At 43.0% G+C, this 18977-nt stretch overlaps 1 protein-coding gene across 1 annotated transcript in view; it reads right to left on the bottom strand.

Annotated features, from left to right (window-relative positions):
- LOC311144360 (uncharacterized protein) overlaps positions 1-10840 on the bottom strand; it is a 12342-nt gene extending 1502 nt beyond the window's left edge. Inside the window, exons 1-11 of the mRNA XM_084180386.1 lie at positions 10751-10840; positions 7462-7481; positions 7286-7320; positions 7059-7099; positions 6687-6780; positions 6342-6436; positions 6173-6236; positions 5751-5858; positions 5398-5426; positions 5184-5220; positions 4503-4581 (exon numbers count right to left, since the gene is read on the bottom strand). Of these exons, the coding sequence (XP_084036512.1) occupies positions 4503-4581; positions 5184-5220; positions 5398-5426; positions 5751-5858; positions 6173-6236; positions 6342-6436; positions 6687-6780; positions 7059-7099; positions 7286-7320; positions 7462-7481; positions 10751-10759 (611 nt within the window). The 5' untranslated portion in view covers positions 10760-10840. The remainder of the gene's footprint in view (positions 1-4502; positions 4582-5183; positions 5221-5397; positions 5427-5750; positions 5859-6172; positions 6237-6341; positions 6437-6686; positions 6781-7058; positions 7100-7285; positions 7321-7461; positions 7482-10750) is intronic.
- Between the last annotated feature and the right edge of the window lie 8137 nt (positions 10841-18977).

Below are 18977 nucleotides of genomic sequence, written 5' to 3' on the forward strand. Positions count from 1 at the left end.
AGTGGGGGAAAAAAGTATTTAGTCAGCCACCAATTGTGCAAGTTCTCCCACTTAAAAAGATGAGAGAGGCCTGTAATTTTCATCATAGGTACACGTCAACTATGACAGACAAATTGAGAAAAAAAATCCAGAAAATCACTTTGTAGGATTTTTTATGAATTTATTTGCAAATTATGGTGGAAAATAAGTATTTGGTTACCTACAAACAAGAAAGATTTCTGGCTCTCACAGACCTGTAACTTCTTCTTTAAGAGGCTCCTCTGTCCTCCACTCGATACCTGTATTAATGGCACCTGTTTGAACTTGTTATCAGTATAAAAGACACCTGTCCACAACCTCAAACAGTCACACTCCAAACTCCACTATGGCCAAGACCAAAGAGCTGTCAAAGGACACCAGAAACACAATTGTAGACCTGCACCAGGCTGGGAAGACTGAATCTGCAATAGGTAAGCAGCTTGGTTTGAAGAAATCAACTGTGGGAGCAATTATTAGGAAATGGAAGACATACAAGACCACTGATAATCTCCCTCGATCTGGGGCTCCACGCAAGATCTCACCCCGTGGGGTAAAAATGATCACAAGAACGGTGAGCAAAAATCCCAGAACCACACAGGGGGACCTAGTGAATGACCTGCAGAGAGCTGGGACCAAAGTAACAAACCTACCATCAGTAATACACTACGCCGCCAGGGACTCAAATCCTGCAGTGCCAGACGTGTCCCCCTGCTTAAGCCAGTACATGTCCAGGCCCGTCTGAAGTTTGCTAGAGTGCATTTGGATGATCCAGAAGAGGATTGGGAGAATGTCATATGGTCAGATGAAACCAAAATAGAACTTTTTGGTAAAAACTGAACTCATCGTGTTTGGAGGACAAAGAATGCTGAGTTGCATCCAAAGAACACCATACCTACTGTGAAGCATGGGGGTGGAAACATCATGCTTTGGGGCTGTTTTTCTGCAAAGGGACCAGGACGACTGATCCGTGTAAAGGAAAGAATGAATGGGGCCATGTATCGTGAGATTTTGAGTGAAAACCTCCTTCCATCAGCAAGGGCATTGAAGATGAAACGTGGCTGGGTCTTTCAGCATGACAATGATCCCAAACACACCACCCGGGCAACGAAGGAGTGGCTTCGTAAGAAGCATTTCAAGGTCCTGGAGTGGCCTAGCCAGTCTCCAGATCTCAACCCCATAGAAAATCTTTGGAGGGAGTTGAAAGTCTGTGTTGCCCAGCGACAGCCCCAAAACATCACTGCTCTAGAGGAGATCTGCATGGAGGAATGGGCCAAAATACCAGCAACAGTGTGTGAAGACCTTGTGAAGACTTACAGAAAACGTTTGACCTGTGTCATTGCCAACAAAGGGTATATAACAAAGTATTGAGAAACTTTTGTTATTGACCAAATACTTATTTTCCACCATAATTTGCAAATAAATTCATAACAAATCCTACAATGTGATTATCTGGATTTATTTTTCTCATTTTGTCTGTCATAGTTGACGTGTACCTATGATGAAAATTACAGGTCTCTCTCATCTTTTTAAGTGGGAGAACTTGCACAATTGGTGGCTGACTAAATAATTTTTTCCCCCACTGTAAATACTTTTTTCTTTACATAGTTGAATGTGCTGACAACAAAATCACACAAAAATTATCAATGGAAATAAAATGTATCAACCCATGGAGGTCTGGATTTGGAGTCACCCTCAAAATTAAAGTGGAAAACCACACTACAGGCTGATCCAACTTTGATGTAATGTCCTTAAAACAAGTCAAAATGAGGCTCAGTAGTGTGTGTGGCCTCCACGTGCCTGTATGACCTCCCTACAACACCTGGGCATGCTCCTGATGAGGTGGCGGATGGTCTCCTGAGGGATCTCCTCCCAGACCTGGACTAAAGCATCCGCCAACTCCTGGACAGTCTGTGGTGCAACGTGGCGTTGGTGGATGGAGCGAGACATGATGTCCCAGATGTGCTCAATTGGATTCAGGTCTGGGGAACGGGCAGGCCAGTCCATAGCATCAATGCCTTCCTCTTGCAGGAACTGCTGACACACTCCAGCCACATGAGGTCTAGCATTGTCTTGCATTAGGAGGAACCCAGGGCCAACCGCACCAGCATATGGTCTCACAAGGGGTCTGAGGATCTCATCTCGGTACCTAATGGCAGTCAGGCTACCTCTGGCGAGCACATGGAGTGCTGTGCGGCCCCCCAAAGAAATGCCACCCCACACCATGACTGACCCACCGCCAAACCGGTCATGCTGGAGGATGTTGCAGGCAGCAGAACGTTCTCCACGGCGTCTCCAGACTCTGTCACGTCTGTCACATGTGCTCAGTGTGAACCTGCTTTCATCTGTGAAGAGCACAGGGCACCAGTGGCGAATTTGCCAATTTTGGTGTTCTCTGGCAAACGCCAAACGTCCTGCACGGTGTTGGGCTGTAAGCACAACCCCCACCTGTGGACGTCGAGCCCTCATACCACCCTCATGGAGTCTGTTTCTGACCGTTTGAGCAGACACATGCACAGGTCATTTTGCAGGGCTCTGGCAGTGCTCCTCCTGCTCCTCATTGCACAAAGGCGGATGTAGCAGTCCTGCTGCTGGGTTGTTACCCTCCTACGGCCTCCTCCACGTCTCCTGATGTACTGGCCTGTCTCCTGGTAGCGCCTCCATGCTCTGGACACTACGCTGACAGATACAGCAAACCTTCTTGCCACAGCTCGCATTGATGTGCCATTCTGGATGAGCTGCACTACCTGAGCTACTTGTGTGGGTTCTAGACTCCGTCTCATGCTACCACTAGAGTGAAAGCACCGCCAGCATTAAAAAGTGACCAAAACATCAGCCAGGAAGCATAGGAACTGAGAAGTGGTCTGTAGTCACCACCTACAAAACCAGTCCTTTATTGGGGGTGTCTTGCTAATTGCCTATAATTTCCACCTGTTGTCTATTCCATTTGCACAACAGCATGTGAAATTTATTGTCAATCAGTGTTGCTTCCTACGTGGACAGTTTGATTTCACAGAAGTGTGATTGACTTGGAGTTACATTGTGTTGTTTTTAAGTGTTCCCTTTATTTTTTGGAGCAGTGTACAATATTGGCTTCTCTCAGGACATACAAAGCCACTGGTATCTGGGATGGTTTAAAGGCCAGTTCAACCCAGTCCAATCCAATTCTTGCAATTACATAACTATAAACAGAATGGAAGTGAGGATATACACAGGGGTGAAAGTAAGGCGGTATGGTCCGGTACGGCATCCCGGCAAAATAAATAGTGGGGGTACGCCGTACCGGAAAAACATGAGCCTATCACAATTAATACAACATTCCCAAAAAACTATAGGCTATTACACCATTATTTAACATTACTGCATGTCAGCCGCATGAAAAATTAGCGAATTGACTGGAAACTGGGTGGTATATGCTCCAAATTGCATTGTGGTTTGAGAACACTTACATTTAGCCAAGGTAGAGATAAGTGGCCGAGATGCTCGCGGACAAGGCGGAGATGTACACTGTTGCGGTTTGGATGCTTAAATTATTTTGTGAGTGGAACGAATGTGCGCGGGGAGCCTACAGGAGGGCCTTTGTTAAGTGACTGTTTGACAATCAGATGAAAACATCATGACTGGTTGTGTTTATGGTACATTAAAAGGCATGGGTGGCATGTCCATAAGTCTATGGGAAGCTTTCCCTAAAGTAAATTGAATTAAAATTGCCAAAATGATATAGCCTAAATAGCTTAGTCCTGTCTATACAGAAATAAATAATATCATTCAAAATAGGCTACTACACCAGAAAGCATGGTTTGGCCACAGAGGATCATTAGCTTCTTTTTTTTTTTTTTTTTGTGCTGTAGATTGTTTTAAATCGCATAGTCTACAGTCAGAAGGGCCCGCAATTTGGGAAGTGGGTGCTGCAAATACCAAATAGATGATTATTGAGTTGTGACTGTCAGTGAAAAGCAGAGACCCATTCAGGCATATCGCAATATTTAAAAATACAACTGCGGAAAGCAATGACTATTACTGTATAGAGATGACAATTAAAAGACTCCAATCTGTCTTTTAGCTATCAAAATTGAGCGAACAGTAGCCTATCTTATTGGCACCAGCGGAGAACATCAGCCATATCCCCGGTGAGTGTGCATATTCACTGTCTTTATCATTGGGTCAGTGTCTCTTTTGTTTGTTTTTGGACAATAATTTCCTCCTCCAGGTTAGATGGATGTCATATTGTATTTGTGTCTCCCCTTTTCATAGGCCGATTATATGGATCAGACAACATAGTTTTTATTGATCTGTTTGTCAGTGTCAGCAGAGTAGGCTACCCTGTAATTTTTGTAGTATACATTTTTTTTTTGCATGCGCGCACTTGGGTGTCCCGTACCGGTAAGAAATGAAATCTACTTTCACCCCTGGATAAGACATACACTTGTGTTAAACCATGATGAGTTTGAGAATGTGTAATCTCATGTCTTGACAGGTGTACTCACATGGGCATGGGGGGAGGGGCAGCTGCTGTCTTGGGTGGGAGGGGCATCCTCATGGGCCCACGAGGAGCAGGGGGGAAAGCTAGAGAGAGAGGAGAGACAGTAGTATTTCTTTTTTTCTCAAAATAAGCCATTGACTTGTATAATTTGGAATGAATGTCCTGTCTCTTTATCTCATATAAAAGATAGTCTCTGAAGTTATAAACAATCAACTAACCAATCTAGTAGCTACAGGATTGTAATGTGATATGTGGATGTTTCCATATATGTTACAGCTTAGGTAGTGTTAAGCACCGGCAGCAATCTTTCAACTAACCTTTACACGGCGATACTTCCTTAATTCTCTAGCTTGGAAGTTACCGGTATCTTCTCCACTCCCATCGCTAGTTGCTGGTGAAACGTTTGAATTTAGAAAATGCTCTTATTAAATTAAATACATGCTCCATGAGGTAATCTAACAATGTGTACGCCACCATATTGTCTATTTCAGATCTTCTCCCATTGATCGAGACAGGAGTGTGTCATTCAAAGCGACGCTTGATTTCTGATTCGCGCTCATGACGTGCAGCATTTTTGGGTGGACACCCAACTGTCTCGAATACAATCACATTACAATCCTGCAATACACATACTAGTCAAAGCCTCAGTATAAATGCACTGGGTGGCCCTACGGGAGTAACTGACCTGCTGTGGGCTCTAGATACAGGTCATCACTGTCTCCCTGAAACAGAGAGACAACACACATATTAAATCACCTCTCTCTGGCTGAAGTAGAAACCACTGAATATACTGTGTACATTGCGACTTTGTTAAAAGGGTACAGCAGAAGCAAAGGCTTAAGCTTTGTGGCTGGGGGTTAGGGGTGAGGGTCTGTTTGTTAATGATGTGTTGGACTCACCTGTCCTTCATTAGGATCCAGGTAGACATCTGCAGAGAACAACAGAGAAAACAGAGGCTGATGCAGTAACAGTTACAGTATCACACATCCCTCAAGTGGTGACTTGATGTAATAGCACACTGATATCAGTTCCAGGGAATTATTATGGTTGAGTTCCAGCCGAATACATTGCAGACGCATGCCAGATATTACAACACCTGGATAGGTATTTAACATATCAGCTCCACATCATATGTTATAGCCATCTGATAACCGACTGCACAGTCGATGACGTGGCATGCAACCATTGGTAGATGCAATGCAACGCCTGCGCATCTAGTCAGGCAGGAACTAGAATTATGACTAGAGTTTACCTTCCTCTGCAGGTGGTGAGGGAGAGGCGGGAGTAGGGGAAGGAGGAGGGGCAGACTTCTTAGGAGTAGACCTCTTCCCTGGCTTCTCCTTCCTATCTACTTCAGGCGCTAGAGAGGGAGAGAGAGTGAATTCTCCTGTACAATAAATGTGTCAAGAATTATTAACTGTTACACCTTTTTATGAATCAACATTCACATCTATGTATAGGGCACAATTCGTGTTCATATTCAAAATACACAATCATATAGGATCAACTGAATGTCCTGGACTAAGAGCAGAGGATAGAGAGCAGAGGATAGAGAGGGGGAGGATAGAGCAGGAGATAGAGAGGGGGGAGGATAGAGAGGGGGGAGGATAGAGAGGGGGGAGGATAGAGCAGGAGGAGGATAGAGCAGGGGGAGGATAAGGCGGGGAGTCTCACGTTTCTTGGTGTTGGGGTCAATGTAGAACTCCTTAGGGTGAGTCTGCTGGTGAGGCTGCTGTTTCTATAGATGGGAAAGATACTAAAATAATGCACACACACAGAGACAGACAGGCACACAGGCTAAGGTGAGAAGTAGGTATGGGGCAGTGCTACTCTGATAGTTTACCAATGCTTTGCCCATGGGCGCCATCTTGGCTGGCCTTGGGGGTGGAGCTGCCTGCCTTTTGGGGAGAACAGGATTGGACCGCTCTGACGTCCTCTCTGTGGAACCCAAAAACAGCCAATCAGAGAGCTACGTCCTACAAAGCAAAGAGCTATAGTCCCTCTGAAAAAGTTCACATAAATGCACACCTCAATACAATACATAAAGGGACAAATCCTAACTTGGAGATCCGCGCACCAAACTTAAGTTTTCAAGCAAATCTCCCATTGGCATGAATGCATGATTTACATGAAAGTCAGAGATTAGCGAATCTGAAATGAGAATGATATTCTACAGTGGTGGTGTTACCCAAATAGACGTTCTCCTCCACATGTCTGGAAGGAACCTTCAAGGCGGGTCTCTCACAGGGGGGCGCCTCATATGTGTCCCCATCCTCCTCATCCTGTCATCCACACACAAACACACCAAGATGACTACACAGGACCTCTCACAACAAAATATCCATTGGTGTGTCAGTCTGTGTGACATTTCACCAGTCACCATGGAAAATTGCTTTTTTAGGGTTAGGTTTAGGGTTCCAATTACAGTTAGAATTAGGGTTAGGTTTAGGAGTCAGGGGTTTGGGGTTAAGGGTTAGGGAAAATAGAATTCTGCATGGGAATCAATTGTTTGATCCCCACAAGGATAGCAAAACAAACGTGTGTGTGTTCTCCTACTTACAAACTCATCTTCTGGCCACCCACCATACCCCGCATTGTTCTCTGAAACAAAGAAATAGAGACCGAGAGAAAGTAGAGAGGGGGATGGAATAAGAGAGAGAGAAATGGGGGAGAAGAGAGGTAGAGCCATGAGAGAGAGAGAGCAGAATAAGCACCACACTGTAACTTCCATAAAGAGGAACCCTATATTCCCAAGAGCAGAACAAGGGGGATTTCCTGAAGGCTCACCTATCCTTTGGGGTGGAGCTGGAGGCCCACTGTGTCTGTAATGAAAAAGAGGAAAGATAATTGTTACTTACTTACGTGCTGTATCATGGCAGTGGCTTATAAATGTAGTTCTGGTCAGAGGAAGGCAGATAAGAATGAAGAACATAACTTTGATATCTACACTGTAGGCTACTTACTTAAATTTTCCAAAGAAACTCTGAAAAATAAAACAGAATGACTGTGAAATCTCTCACACACACAGGATACAATCTAAACACTTACCTTCTCAAACCGTTTGTGTGACATCATACAATAAAGGGCGCCCTCAGTTATACTGTATGTCTAGGCCATCCCAGACATTTACATGTAGTTAAGCCTCTCCTGTCAGCCTCGCTATCAGACCTATTACACAGGCTGTGTCAATGACTGCTTTATGTACCGAAGGTCACTAAGCCAGACAATAGCGCTTTAATCCAAAGCCAAGACCTCAGGTTACAATAAATGAAAAGAAAACAACTTTGATAAAGACTTAAACTATCACAAACTACGACAGGGGAATATTGATAATTGAAATGTCCAAAACTCTAAAATATGTATTTCTTATACACTAGCCTTGCATGCTGAAATAAACTATTTACACAATTTAACAAATTATCTAGTGAAGCCACAACAATGTGTGTCTCTGGGAGGGGAGGTTAACCTCTTAAGGATCTGACCATTTTTTTCAATTTTCACCTAAAATGACATACCCAAATCTAACTGCCTGTAGCTCAGGATCTGAAGCAAGGATATGCATATTCTTGATACCGTTTGAAAGGAAACACTTTGAAGTTTGTGGAAATGTGAAATTAATGTAGGAGAATATAACACGTTAGATCTGGTAAAAGATAATACAAACAAAAATGTTTTTGTTTTGGAGGCTGTATTGTGGAGGCTGAATTGTTTGGCACACTGTCCCCTGATGAAACAGATAAAAACAGGTGACTAAAATCAGGAAGTGAACTTGGCTGTGTTTTCCCACAAGGCTGATTCTCAGCAGGGCTGGTCAGAGAGGAGAGGAAGGATTGATGTAAATTATCACAGAAATAGAGAGAGGGGGAGGGACAGGGGAGAATGAGACTGGGAGAATAGAGAAGGGAGAGAGGGGGAGACTGCAAGAGAAGCACAGTTTGAGTTGATTCATCTGTTTAATATTTAGATTTCCTGTGCATGAACATTGTTAATGAACAAAGCCAGCCCCCATAACATGGTATTTTATGTTCTACTGTATCCTATTACTTAAACAGTGTCATCGTCAATCAATCAATTAATCAATGTCAAGTAATCAATCAATGAACATTTGATAGACTTCAGGGATTCTCTGGCATTATGGTTAGCAAGCTGAAGGTCTGTGTCATGACTGATATGTATGCCTCAGGTCGACACAACCTTGAATATAATTTCCCCAATTGTTACAGTCCTAGGCTCCATCTTTAACATATTTATGTCCTGCCACATTGTCTTAAATCATTAGCATGTCACGTTTAGTGTTGAATGAGTTCATTTAATAATGTCTGTTTTTTCTACCTTAGAAGTACAGTTGGTTATTAGACCAAGAGTCACTGAAACATGATGATGGCCAAATATAGAAAAGCACAGCAAGTAAGCTGAGGAATCCTTACTTTGTTATTGTTTGTGTCCCAGGTAGCAGTCTAAATATGTCATTTCAGAATGCATGTTCCTTATCCAACCAACAGTATCTGTGTAAGCTCTTTCAAATAGCAACCTCTTGCTTTTCACGCAGTCTGAAACACCCACAGTCTAATACTAGAGGACAGACAACTTCTTTAAAAGGATAATAGCTCACCCCATATTAAAACTTTGTCAGATGTTTCCAAATGTCATATGTGGTCCAAAGTCAAACTAACTTTAACAAGACAACAATACAGACAAGACCTCATATCTTGTGATCTTTACTGTATGCATTAGGAGAGGTATGTACTGTAGGTTTCAATCCCATAAAGATGCTGCCAATGTTTCTTTAGGGATCAAGGTTGCACATTTTAATATCATCTACAGTGAAATCTACAGAACAGAGGGTGTTGTGTCGCAAATAAAATGGCACCCTGTTTCCTATATAGTGGGCCCTGGTCAAAAGTTGTGTACTACAAAGGGAGGGAGCAGGCAATGTGTTCAATAATGAGATCCACTTTAGACCACATCTGTTTTCATACCTCTAAGCCAGGGTGAGTAGTCACCAAACAGAATGACATTGTTATGGACCCTGGGATACCATAAGCCACAGGAGGAAAAGGGAAATGACCTTGTGACTGTGAACCTTATCTGATGCAAACAGGGACAGTGGTGTCTGGGCCTGCCAACACCTGGTTAATGTGCAATGGTACAGCCATACATGTATTGGGTAACTATTTTCTTGAGATTTTCTTGTCTATTTTACATCATGGCGCATTACTATTGTACAAGCATAACCATAAGCTATCATGGACTTTTATCCTAGGCCATATCTTCCCAGTATGTGTGCATCGCTACTATGACCACTTTATGGCACAGGTCAGGTGGTTGTGGCTCTTCATGGCAACTCTCTAGCCCATGCACACCAATCCTATGCTTTTAAATGTGTGGCAAGTAGCCTGGTGAAGACAAAGGAAACGACACATACCAAGCCATGCTTCAACTGTTCCCTTTCAATCACTGCACTATCATGATTTAATAACAAATACATAATTAACACATAGGGAATAACAACAATTGATGCACATGGACATATTGCTGTGGATTTTTTTTTTTTCATTTTACATTTTTGTCATTTAGCAGACGCTCTTATCCAGAGCCACTTACAGTTAGTGAGTACATACATTTTCATACTGGCCCCCAGTGGGAAACGAACCCACAACCCTGGCGTTGCAAGCGCCATGCTCTACGAACTGAGCTACAGGAAACCTTTAATTATTTTAAATGAAACATTCCCTAACATAATCCTATAGGCATTCCACTGTGTTGGTGTTGATATTGGGAACGTAATAACTGGGAACACTTATGTTATCAACAATAAAGCCACTGTACGAAAAGTTGAAAGTCCACGCTGCCTTTATAACGGTATGACGCATCATTATAACAATAATCACAGTCTTCATACCGTAATGAAGGTAGCAGGCCTTCTGCTGTATTTCCAATAGTTTGCGAACAAGATCAGAAGGTGTAACGTTACAATGTTTTTATAGATGAGCATTTCCCAAACTTTTTTCGTTTTTTCCCCTCACACTGCACAGCTGATTCAAATTATCAAAGCTTGATGATGAGGGCAAAAAAACTAAATGTGCACCCCTTGGGGTCCCTAGGACCGAGTTTGGGGAACCCTGTTATACGCAAATTGGCTTGGTGTGACTTCCTTTTATCAACACGAAGTGAGAAGTCTATACGAATACAAGTTTCTATGCTCCATTACTGATTATTTTGAGAAGGTAAACAATTCAAACTGTACGTTACCATTGTCATGATTCAGGAGCGTCTCGGTGTGTCTCTCTTCTCAAAACATGAGGAAATTATTTTGTTGCTGGCCTCAAATTCAAATAGGCAATAGAGTAAGAGAGGGACAAGGGATACAGAACTGTGTGTGAACAGGTAAGGCGAACAGCACACACGACGACGTCACTTTGGAATGGTAATGAGGAAACCTTCAAAATAAAAGGGCGCATTTCAAAACGATATTGAATTTGAATCAGTTGCCACTTTTATTGTGCCAATAAGAAAATGCAATAAGTAATTTATGAAAACAAATACAAAATATGGTTTTAAAATATATTTTTTAAGACCAATAATGAACAAATACAATGTTGACACTGGTATATTGAGAATATTGGGCTGTAGAGAAAAAACATTTCTAACTGTCTAAGCTAAAGTGGGGTGGAAAATATTCAGTGGGGTCTCTACTAATCAAATATGGTTTGTTTTGGAGGGGGACTGTGTCGCACGGCCTGCTGCTGGATTTTCACTCCGCCCCCTCTATAGTGCCTAATGCAATACACTGTAATAGACTGTACATGGGATACATATTGGCTTGTAGAGAACTTTTCTACCTGTCTCAGCTAAAGTGGGGTGGGAAATATTCAGTATTCTCTACTAACCAAATATGGTTAGTTTTGGAGGGGCACTGTGTTATAGACATATGCATTTAGTCCTGCATGTTATAATAATTCTAAAACAATACATTATTGTACTGTTGTGTTGAACCTAATGGTGATCAAATCAATTCCACTTCCAAACAGAAAAGGCATGCTTGACATTCTTTTCAAGCAAATGATTACAAAGGGAGAAGCACCACACACATGTAGTAACTGTGCAGCAGAACTCAGTAGACAAACAATTTGGACCAGCACTCCAGATATTCTTGTACTTTATGTTTCTCGTGTAAGGTCAAAAGTCACCACTGTAATGCGAAACCCTGTATCCCCATCTCGCTTTATTGATCTTCCAGCAGTTGGCAATGAAAGGTTGGCCTACAGATTGATCTCAGTAATCTGTCGTTCAGGGATAAAAACCAAAAAGGGACTCTACTTGGCACAGTTAATCTTAATCTTAAAAGATTCAAATATAATCTCTATAGAGATTATCTCTATAGAATCTACAAACATTGAGGACACCGCAGGAGTTATACATTTGTATGAATTATGTAATGAGGGCCTTCACAGAATCTCAATCAGTGAGCAAGTACAGTCAGATATTGATGTTATTTCAACATGTAACTATTTCCCCAATCATCTTGAGGGTAAAGCCTTTCCTATTTTAACATTTCTGAAGAAAACATCTGATGTCAAAGAAGGTTACTTACAGCAAACAGTATGAGACCAAATCAGAAATTTGGCAGTCATTTCACAGTTGGATGCAGTGAAAACAGGACAGACTACACAACCATTGCTTCAACAGAGGCTTCAAAACAGCAATATGTGTGACATTATAGACTCTTTTGTGAAGGAAGTGCTACCTGCAAATGTCATAGCCAATGATCTCCTCCACGATCACAGTTTATACTCTCAAAATTGCAGTCAGAAGGAAGTGTTGCTGCGTATGTAGACACAGTCCCCCTCCAAAACGACACATATTTAGTTAGTAGAGACCCTACTGAGTATTTCTCACCCCACTTTAGCTGAGACAGGTAGAAAAATTCTCTACAAGCCAATCAGTATCCCATATACTGTGCATTGCATTGCAGTGAACGGAGTGGGTTGAGTAAGGAGTCACCAGTACTCTGCATTAAACCCGTTGCCCAGCACAAGAGACCCATTTAAGTTTTGCAGATTCTATTGAGTAATTCCAATAACATAAATGTATATTTTATTAAAAGTGTATTTCTTTAAATATAGCCTAATGAAAAGAGAACCATCACGCTCTCCCAGAAGCTTGGCTGGTGCGTAAAACCCACGGTGGTAGGCTATCTCATGAATTGATATGATGTATTCAGGTGAGCGGACACCTGGGGCGGTTGATTTGTGAGTTGCCCTTTGTGCCCACTCCCATATCCTTTAATTCTGTATTTCTTTGTGACTAATGTGTATACCGGTAGACCTGATTGGCAGATGAGTGGCAATCCTGATTAGAAGCACCTGCTGCTCATCGATTGTTCTTTGCAAATGCTGTTTTGAATTAAAAGAAAATTGTACCTACACACTGAAGAAAGCTGTAAAGCCGAAATGTCTGTGTACACGATCCCTGATGCAGTGAAAATAATTTCAAAAAGTAAATAATGAAGTAAGCTTTATGCAACATATTTTTGAGTGCGAACCCATTACACCTTTTTGTTTGTTTAAATATAGCCTACACAATAGCTTTCAACATACCAGTATTTGTGTAAACTTTCAAAATAAATGCTGGTATAAATAATACAATATAAAAAATACATACAATTATACATTATTTTTTTCAAAGGTGGTTGCAATGCTGTGAGTTTAGCATGTCTTTGCAGGGGACTCTTATTTTGCTAAAAAATAAATCCGCGATGGGTGCAGCCAGTATAATATACTGCTGCTAGGAAATGGCAATGGCCAGCAGCTACATGCTGTCAACTTATCCTGCAAACGAAAATCCGGGTCAAACCATCCACCCTGTAGAATTTGCATGCGCGCATGCAATTAGATTGTTGACAACATGTAAACTTTATTTCCTCTCCAAATGTTTATTGAAAACATAAATACATTTGCACAATGAGCACTTGTTGTCTCTCAAATACATCATTACAGTTAGTTGTTGGTTAGCTGGATAGCGAATTCTTGCCATAGCATTGACATGAAATCAGTCAAAATACCTCAAAACATGATATCAAGAACAAGATGAAAGTAGCTGAAACGAGCCACTTAACATTCCACACATGGCAGTTTCTTGTCATTATTGATAGCTTTTTGGCCACCCAGATTCACAACAACACACGGACTTCTGCCCCATTGAAGCGTGCACATCGTTTTTGTGACTTTAGGTAACCTATCTATGCTATCATGTGGAATATGCTTGACAGGATTTTCGTTTGCAAGGTAGGTTGACCGCAGTGCTACAGCGGTCCTGATGTGCCTCTTTCTCCCTCTGAGAATTTGCATACTACTTGGTCACTCTGACTTCTGTGTGCCACCTGGTTTCACAGCCTTCCTGTTGCCTGTCTGTCGCTAAAAACCATAATAAATGTTAATATTAAATTCTTCCCCAGCATAATGTTGAATCAGTAAAGTTTTATGGCCCTATATGGTATAAGGAAGAGCGCACTTTACTTCTGAGACCAGACAGGTTGGGCTGCTCCTCAATAGTCTAAAGTTACCTCCTCTCCTCATCTTCTCTCCTTTATCTGCACTGTGACTGAACTGAAAACTAAGAAGACATGATATACTGTAGGTGAAAGCAACATGGTGGATGTCTCTTCAGAATCTGTAAGGACAGGAAATAAAGGAGACAAGAAGAGGAAGCTTATTGGAATAGTGGGACGCACCCTGCACTGGCCTTTGCTCTCACTGTAGGGAAGCACTCTACCTGGGACAGAGAGGAAGAGGCGAAGTGAGAGGCTCCAAATCTGTCTACGCGAGAATACAGCAATAAGCAGACCAAGTGGGGATTTTTTGTATGGAGATCTATGACAGTGTCGGATTTGGTCAACAAAAAATGTGAGGCTTATTTGATCTAATAGAAGTTTAGGTTGTTACGAATGCACTGATATAAGTGGACACAGGTGGCGTCTTGGCAACTTTGAGAAAAACAATTTTATATCAGAGTTGTGTCTGTCTTTTGTTTACACACGTATCTGCCCTCTCACTGGCTAGAATGTTCCCACCTGATCTCACCTCCCACCTGCCTTTCCGCCTTTGCGACAACGACTCCCATTGTTAGGGCAGAGACAAGAACATCTCATCATTATACAGTGCATTCGGAAAGTATTCAGACCCCTTGACTTTTTCCACATTTTGTTACGATACAGCCTTATTGTAAAATGTATTAAATCGTTTTTTTCCCTCATCAATCGACACACAATACCTCATAATGACAAAGCAAAAACAGGTTTTTAGAAATGTGTGCAAATGTATTAGAATGCGAAGCGTCCAAATGTGACGCTTGGCATTCAGACAAAAGAGTTCAATCTTGGTTTCATCAGACCAGAGAATCTTGTTTCTCATGGTCAGAGTCCTTTAGGTGCCTTTTGGCAAACTCCAAGTGGGCTGTCATGTGTCTTTTACTGAGGAGTGGCTTCCGTCTGGCCACTCTACCATAAAGGCCTGATTGGTGGAGGGCTGCAGAGATGGTTGTCCTTCTGGAAGGTTATCCCATCTCCACAGAGGAACTCTGGAGCTCTGTCAGAGTGACCATCGGGTTCTTGGTCACCTCCCTGACCAAGGCCCTTCTCCACCGATTGCTCAGTTTGGCCAGGCAGCCAGTTCTAGGAAGAGTCTTGGTGGTTCCAAACTTCTTCCATTTAAGAATGATGGAGGCCACTGTGTTCTTGGGGACCTTCAATGCTGCAGACATTTTTTGGTACCCTTCCCCAGATCTGTGCCTCGATACAATTCTGTCTCGGAGCTCTACGGACAATTCCTTCGACCTCATGGTTTGGTTTTTGCTCTGACATGCACTGTCAGCTGTGGGACCTTATATAGACAGGTGTGTGCCTTTCCAAATCATGTCCAATCAATTGAATTCACCACAGGTGGACTCCAATCAAGTTGTAGGAACATCTCAAGGATGATCAATGGAAACAGGATGCACCTGAGCTCAATTTTGAGTCTCATAGCAAAGGGTCTGAATACATGTAAATAAGGTATTCCTGTTATTTATTTTTAATAAATGTGCAAAACATTTTAAATGTGTTTTTGCTTTGTCATTATGGGGTATTGTGTGTAGATTGGTGAGGGGAAAACATGTAATTTAATACATTTTAGTATAAGGCTGTAACGTAACAAAATGTGGAAAAAGTGAGGGGGTCTGAATACTTTCAGAATGCACTGTATAGAGTATCTCTGCCTGGGAGGACGCTGAACGTGGACTACAGGAAACAGAGGGCCGAGCACACATTCACATCAACGGGGCTGTAGTGGAGCAGGTCGAGAGCTTCAAGTTCCTTGGTGTCCACATCACTAAGTACCTATCATGGTCCAAACACACCAACACAGTCGTGAAGAGGGTACGACAATGCCTATTCCCCCTCAGGAGGCTGAAAAGATTTGCCATAGGCCCTCAGATCCTCAAAAACGTATACAGCTGCACCATTGAGAACATCTTGACTGGCTGCATCACCACTTGGTCTGGCAACTGCTTGGCATCCGACCGTAAGGCTCTACAGAGGGTAGTGCGTATGGCCCAGTACATCACTGGGGCCGAGCTCCCTGCCAACCAGGACCTCTATACCAGGTGGTGTCAGAGGAAGGCCCTAAAAATTGTCAAAGACTCCAGCCACCCAAGTCATAGAATGTTCTCTCTGCTACCGCACGGCAAGCGGTACCAGAGCGCCAAGTCTAGGACCAAAAGGCTCCTGAAAAACCTCAAGCCATAAGACTGCTGATCAGTTAATCAAATGGCTATTCTGACTATTTGCATTGACCCCCTTTTTTTTGCCCTGAATCTTGTACTGGCTCTATGCACATTCACTGGACTCTACCCATACACTCACACATACTACACTGACACTCCAACACACACATACACACACACAAAACACACACCTACTCACAAATAGACACTCTTAGTATGAAAATGTATGCACTCACTAACTGTAAGTCGCTCTGGATAAGAGCGTCTGCTAAATGACTAAAATGTAAAATGTCTTTAACACCCTTCACATATGCTGCTGCTACTCTGTTTATTATATATCATGATTGCCTAGTCACTTTTACCCCTACCTACATATACATATTATCTCAACTACCTCGCACCCCTGCACATTGACTCGGTACCGGTACTCCTTGTTTATAGCCTCATTATTGTTATTTTATTGTGTTACTATTTCATTTTTTAAAAATTGTGCACAATTTTCTGACTTTTTAAATCTGCATTGTTGGGAAAGGGCTTGCAAGTATGCATCTCAAGGTAAAGTCTACACCTGTTTATATTCGGCGCATGTGACAAATAAAATTAGATTAGATTCGATATGGACACGACAATAAAGCAGTGATCGAATTGAGGGGGTATGTGGGATACGCCGTAGAAAAAGGTCAAAAAGCAAACCCCTTGTCAGTTAAATTCGAAGGGGAAAAATGGATCCCAATTATAATAAGTGATCTATAGGCCTAACGACGCTTTACTCTGCGATGCGTTAGGCTAGAAACAAGCTGAGCATTCCAAAACAAGACGCGATGCACATGTGGATATCTTTGTTTCGTCTCTATGACATTCAGATGCTGAGTTACGACCTAATGTCGAGGAGTAAAAAAGACTGGAAGTGTAGCACGCCGTTTGGAGGGTTCGGAGTCCAACATCAGCTTATATGAAAGATAAAACTTGGACACGTGACGAGACAGCATATGGACGTGGCACTGGCCTTTTCTCATTTGAAAAAAAGTCAGTCCTCCGTCCTCTCTCCTCCGTGACCCAGAAACAGATGAGTGGTAGAGGAGAATGTCACTGTCAATTCATTAGTAGCAGAGAGGAAGAGGCGAAGCGTGAGGGACAACTGGGCCAAAAATCTGTCTTCTCCAGTAGGTTGCGTTGTTTCGTTTCTTTCGCTCACCAAGCGAGGAGTTTTTGTATGGAGGTCAGTGAAAGAGTGTCAAATTTGGTCAACAAATTGCTACGTGAGGTTTATTTGATAGAATAGAAGTTTCATAATGCTTAGGTTGTTACAAGTGTACTGATATAAGTAGGACACGTGACATCCCGGTAACTTTGAGAAAAAACACTTTATCGCAGTTGTCTCAAGATGGCTATGCATATTCATGACATGTAGCTATTAGCATAGCATCTCTATCCATTGAATACAAGCGGTTGATGTCAACACCCCTCATCGAATATTCCTAAAAGGGTTAAAATATCGAGATTTATCCACCAATCCAAAGAGAGGAATAGGCGGCAGCTTGATAGCCCGCCGTTCCGCTCTGTGGACAACAAATCCCATTGTTAGGGTGGAGACATAGGTATCTCATCATTATATCCAAATCTATGTTAGTAGGCAAACGGAAGACAGTCCTCCCCTCCTCGATAGCCTCCTTTAGGCGAGGAAACACAAGTGTATCCTACCTGAGTTCTTTGCGGAAGAGTTTTGGAATCTGCCACACCCCCATTTGAATCCGCTATTGTTTTCTCAAAGGCATGCAAACATTTAAAAACAACATGCTACTTATCCTTTTATCTATAAAATGTATTGCACAACTAGCTACATTTGTTTGTATCACTTTATACATTTATTTTGGGATTCCACCCTGTAAACGTCATTTGCCTGATGATGCTCAATTGGAGAAGAAGAGTCTCATTTGATACAGGCGCATTTACGTCCACTTTCCCTCTCCTCGCCGCCTCTCCTTGATTACTTTTGACCTATTTCAAAAGGAGGCCAGAGAGGACAGAGGAGAGAGGACGCAGGAGTTGAGCACTCCAATTGAGATAAGGCCTTTTTATTCTGGGTCAGGCAACCCCATAGAGAAAGATAGAGGACTCATCTTTGTATCTGTGCCATTATAGCGTCTGTGAGAGCATGGTCAGTGCCATTGAGGCTATCTCCATTTTGAAGTAGTCCATTTTCTTCTTCACAATTTGCTGATCCCTCCTGATGACCCGGTTGGACATGACTCCAACAGGGTCACCAGGATAGATCAAACAATGAAGTTGGAAGTCCGACCCAGTTGACTACATGAAAATGGTTGAAGCCCTCAATGGCGCTGTCCATGCTCCGGGCGTGACCACCACTCTCTCTCTACCCCCCCGTAGCGCCCCTGGTCTGGTCCCGCTGGCCGGAGCTGGACTGGACACCGGTGGAGCGGATTGCTCTGGCTCCGGTGTGGAGCAGCTGACCGGTGCCGGACCAGGCACCGGTGGAACAGGCACGGACCGTGCCGGACTGACGACGCGCACCACTGGCTTGGTGCGGGGAGCAGGAACGGGCCGGACCAGGCTGGCGACGCGCACCACTGGCTTGGTGCGGGGAGCAGGAACGGGCCGGACCGGGCTGACGACGCGCACCACTGGCTTGGTGCGGGGAGCAGGAACGGGCCGGACCGGGCTGGCGACGCGCACCACTGGCTTGGTGCGGGGAGCAGGA

Source organism: Coregonus lavaretus (assembly GCF_964263955.1).
Source record: "Coregonus lavaretus genome assembly, chromosome: 17".
Classification (NCBI taxonomy): domain Eukaryota; kingdom Metazoa; phylum Chordata; class Actinopteri; order Salmoniformes; family Salmonidae; genus Coregonus; species Coregonus lavaretus.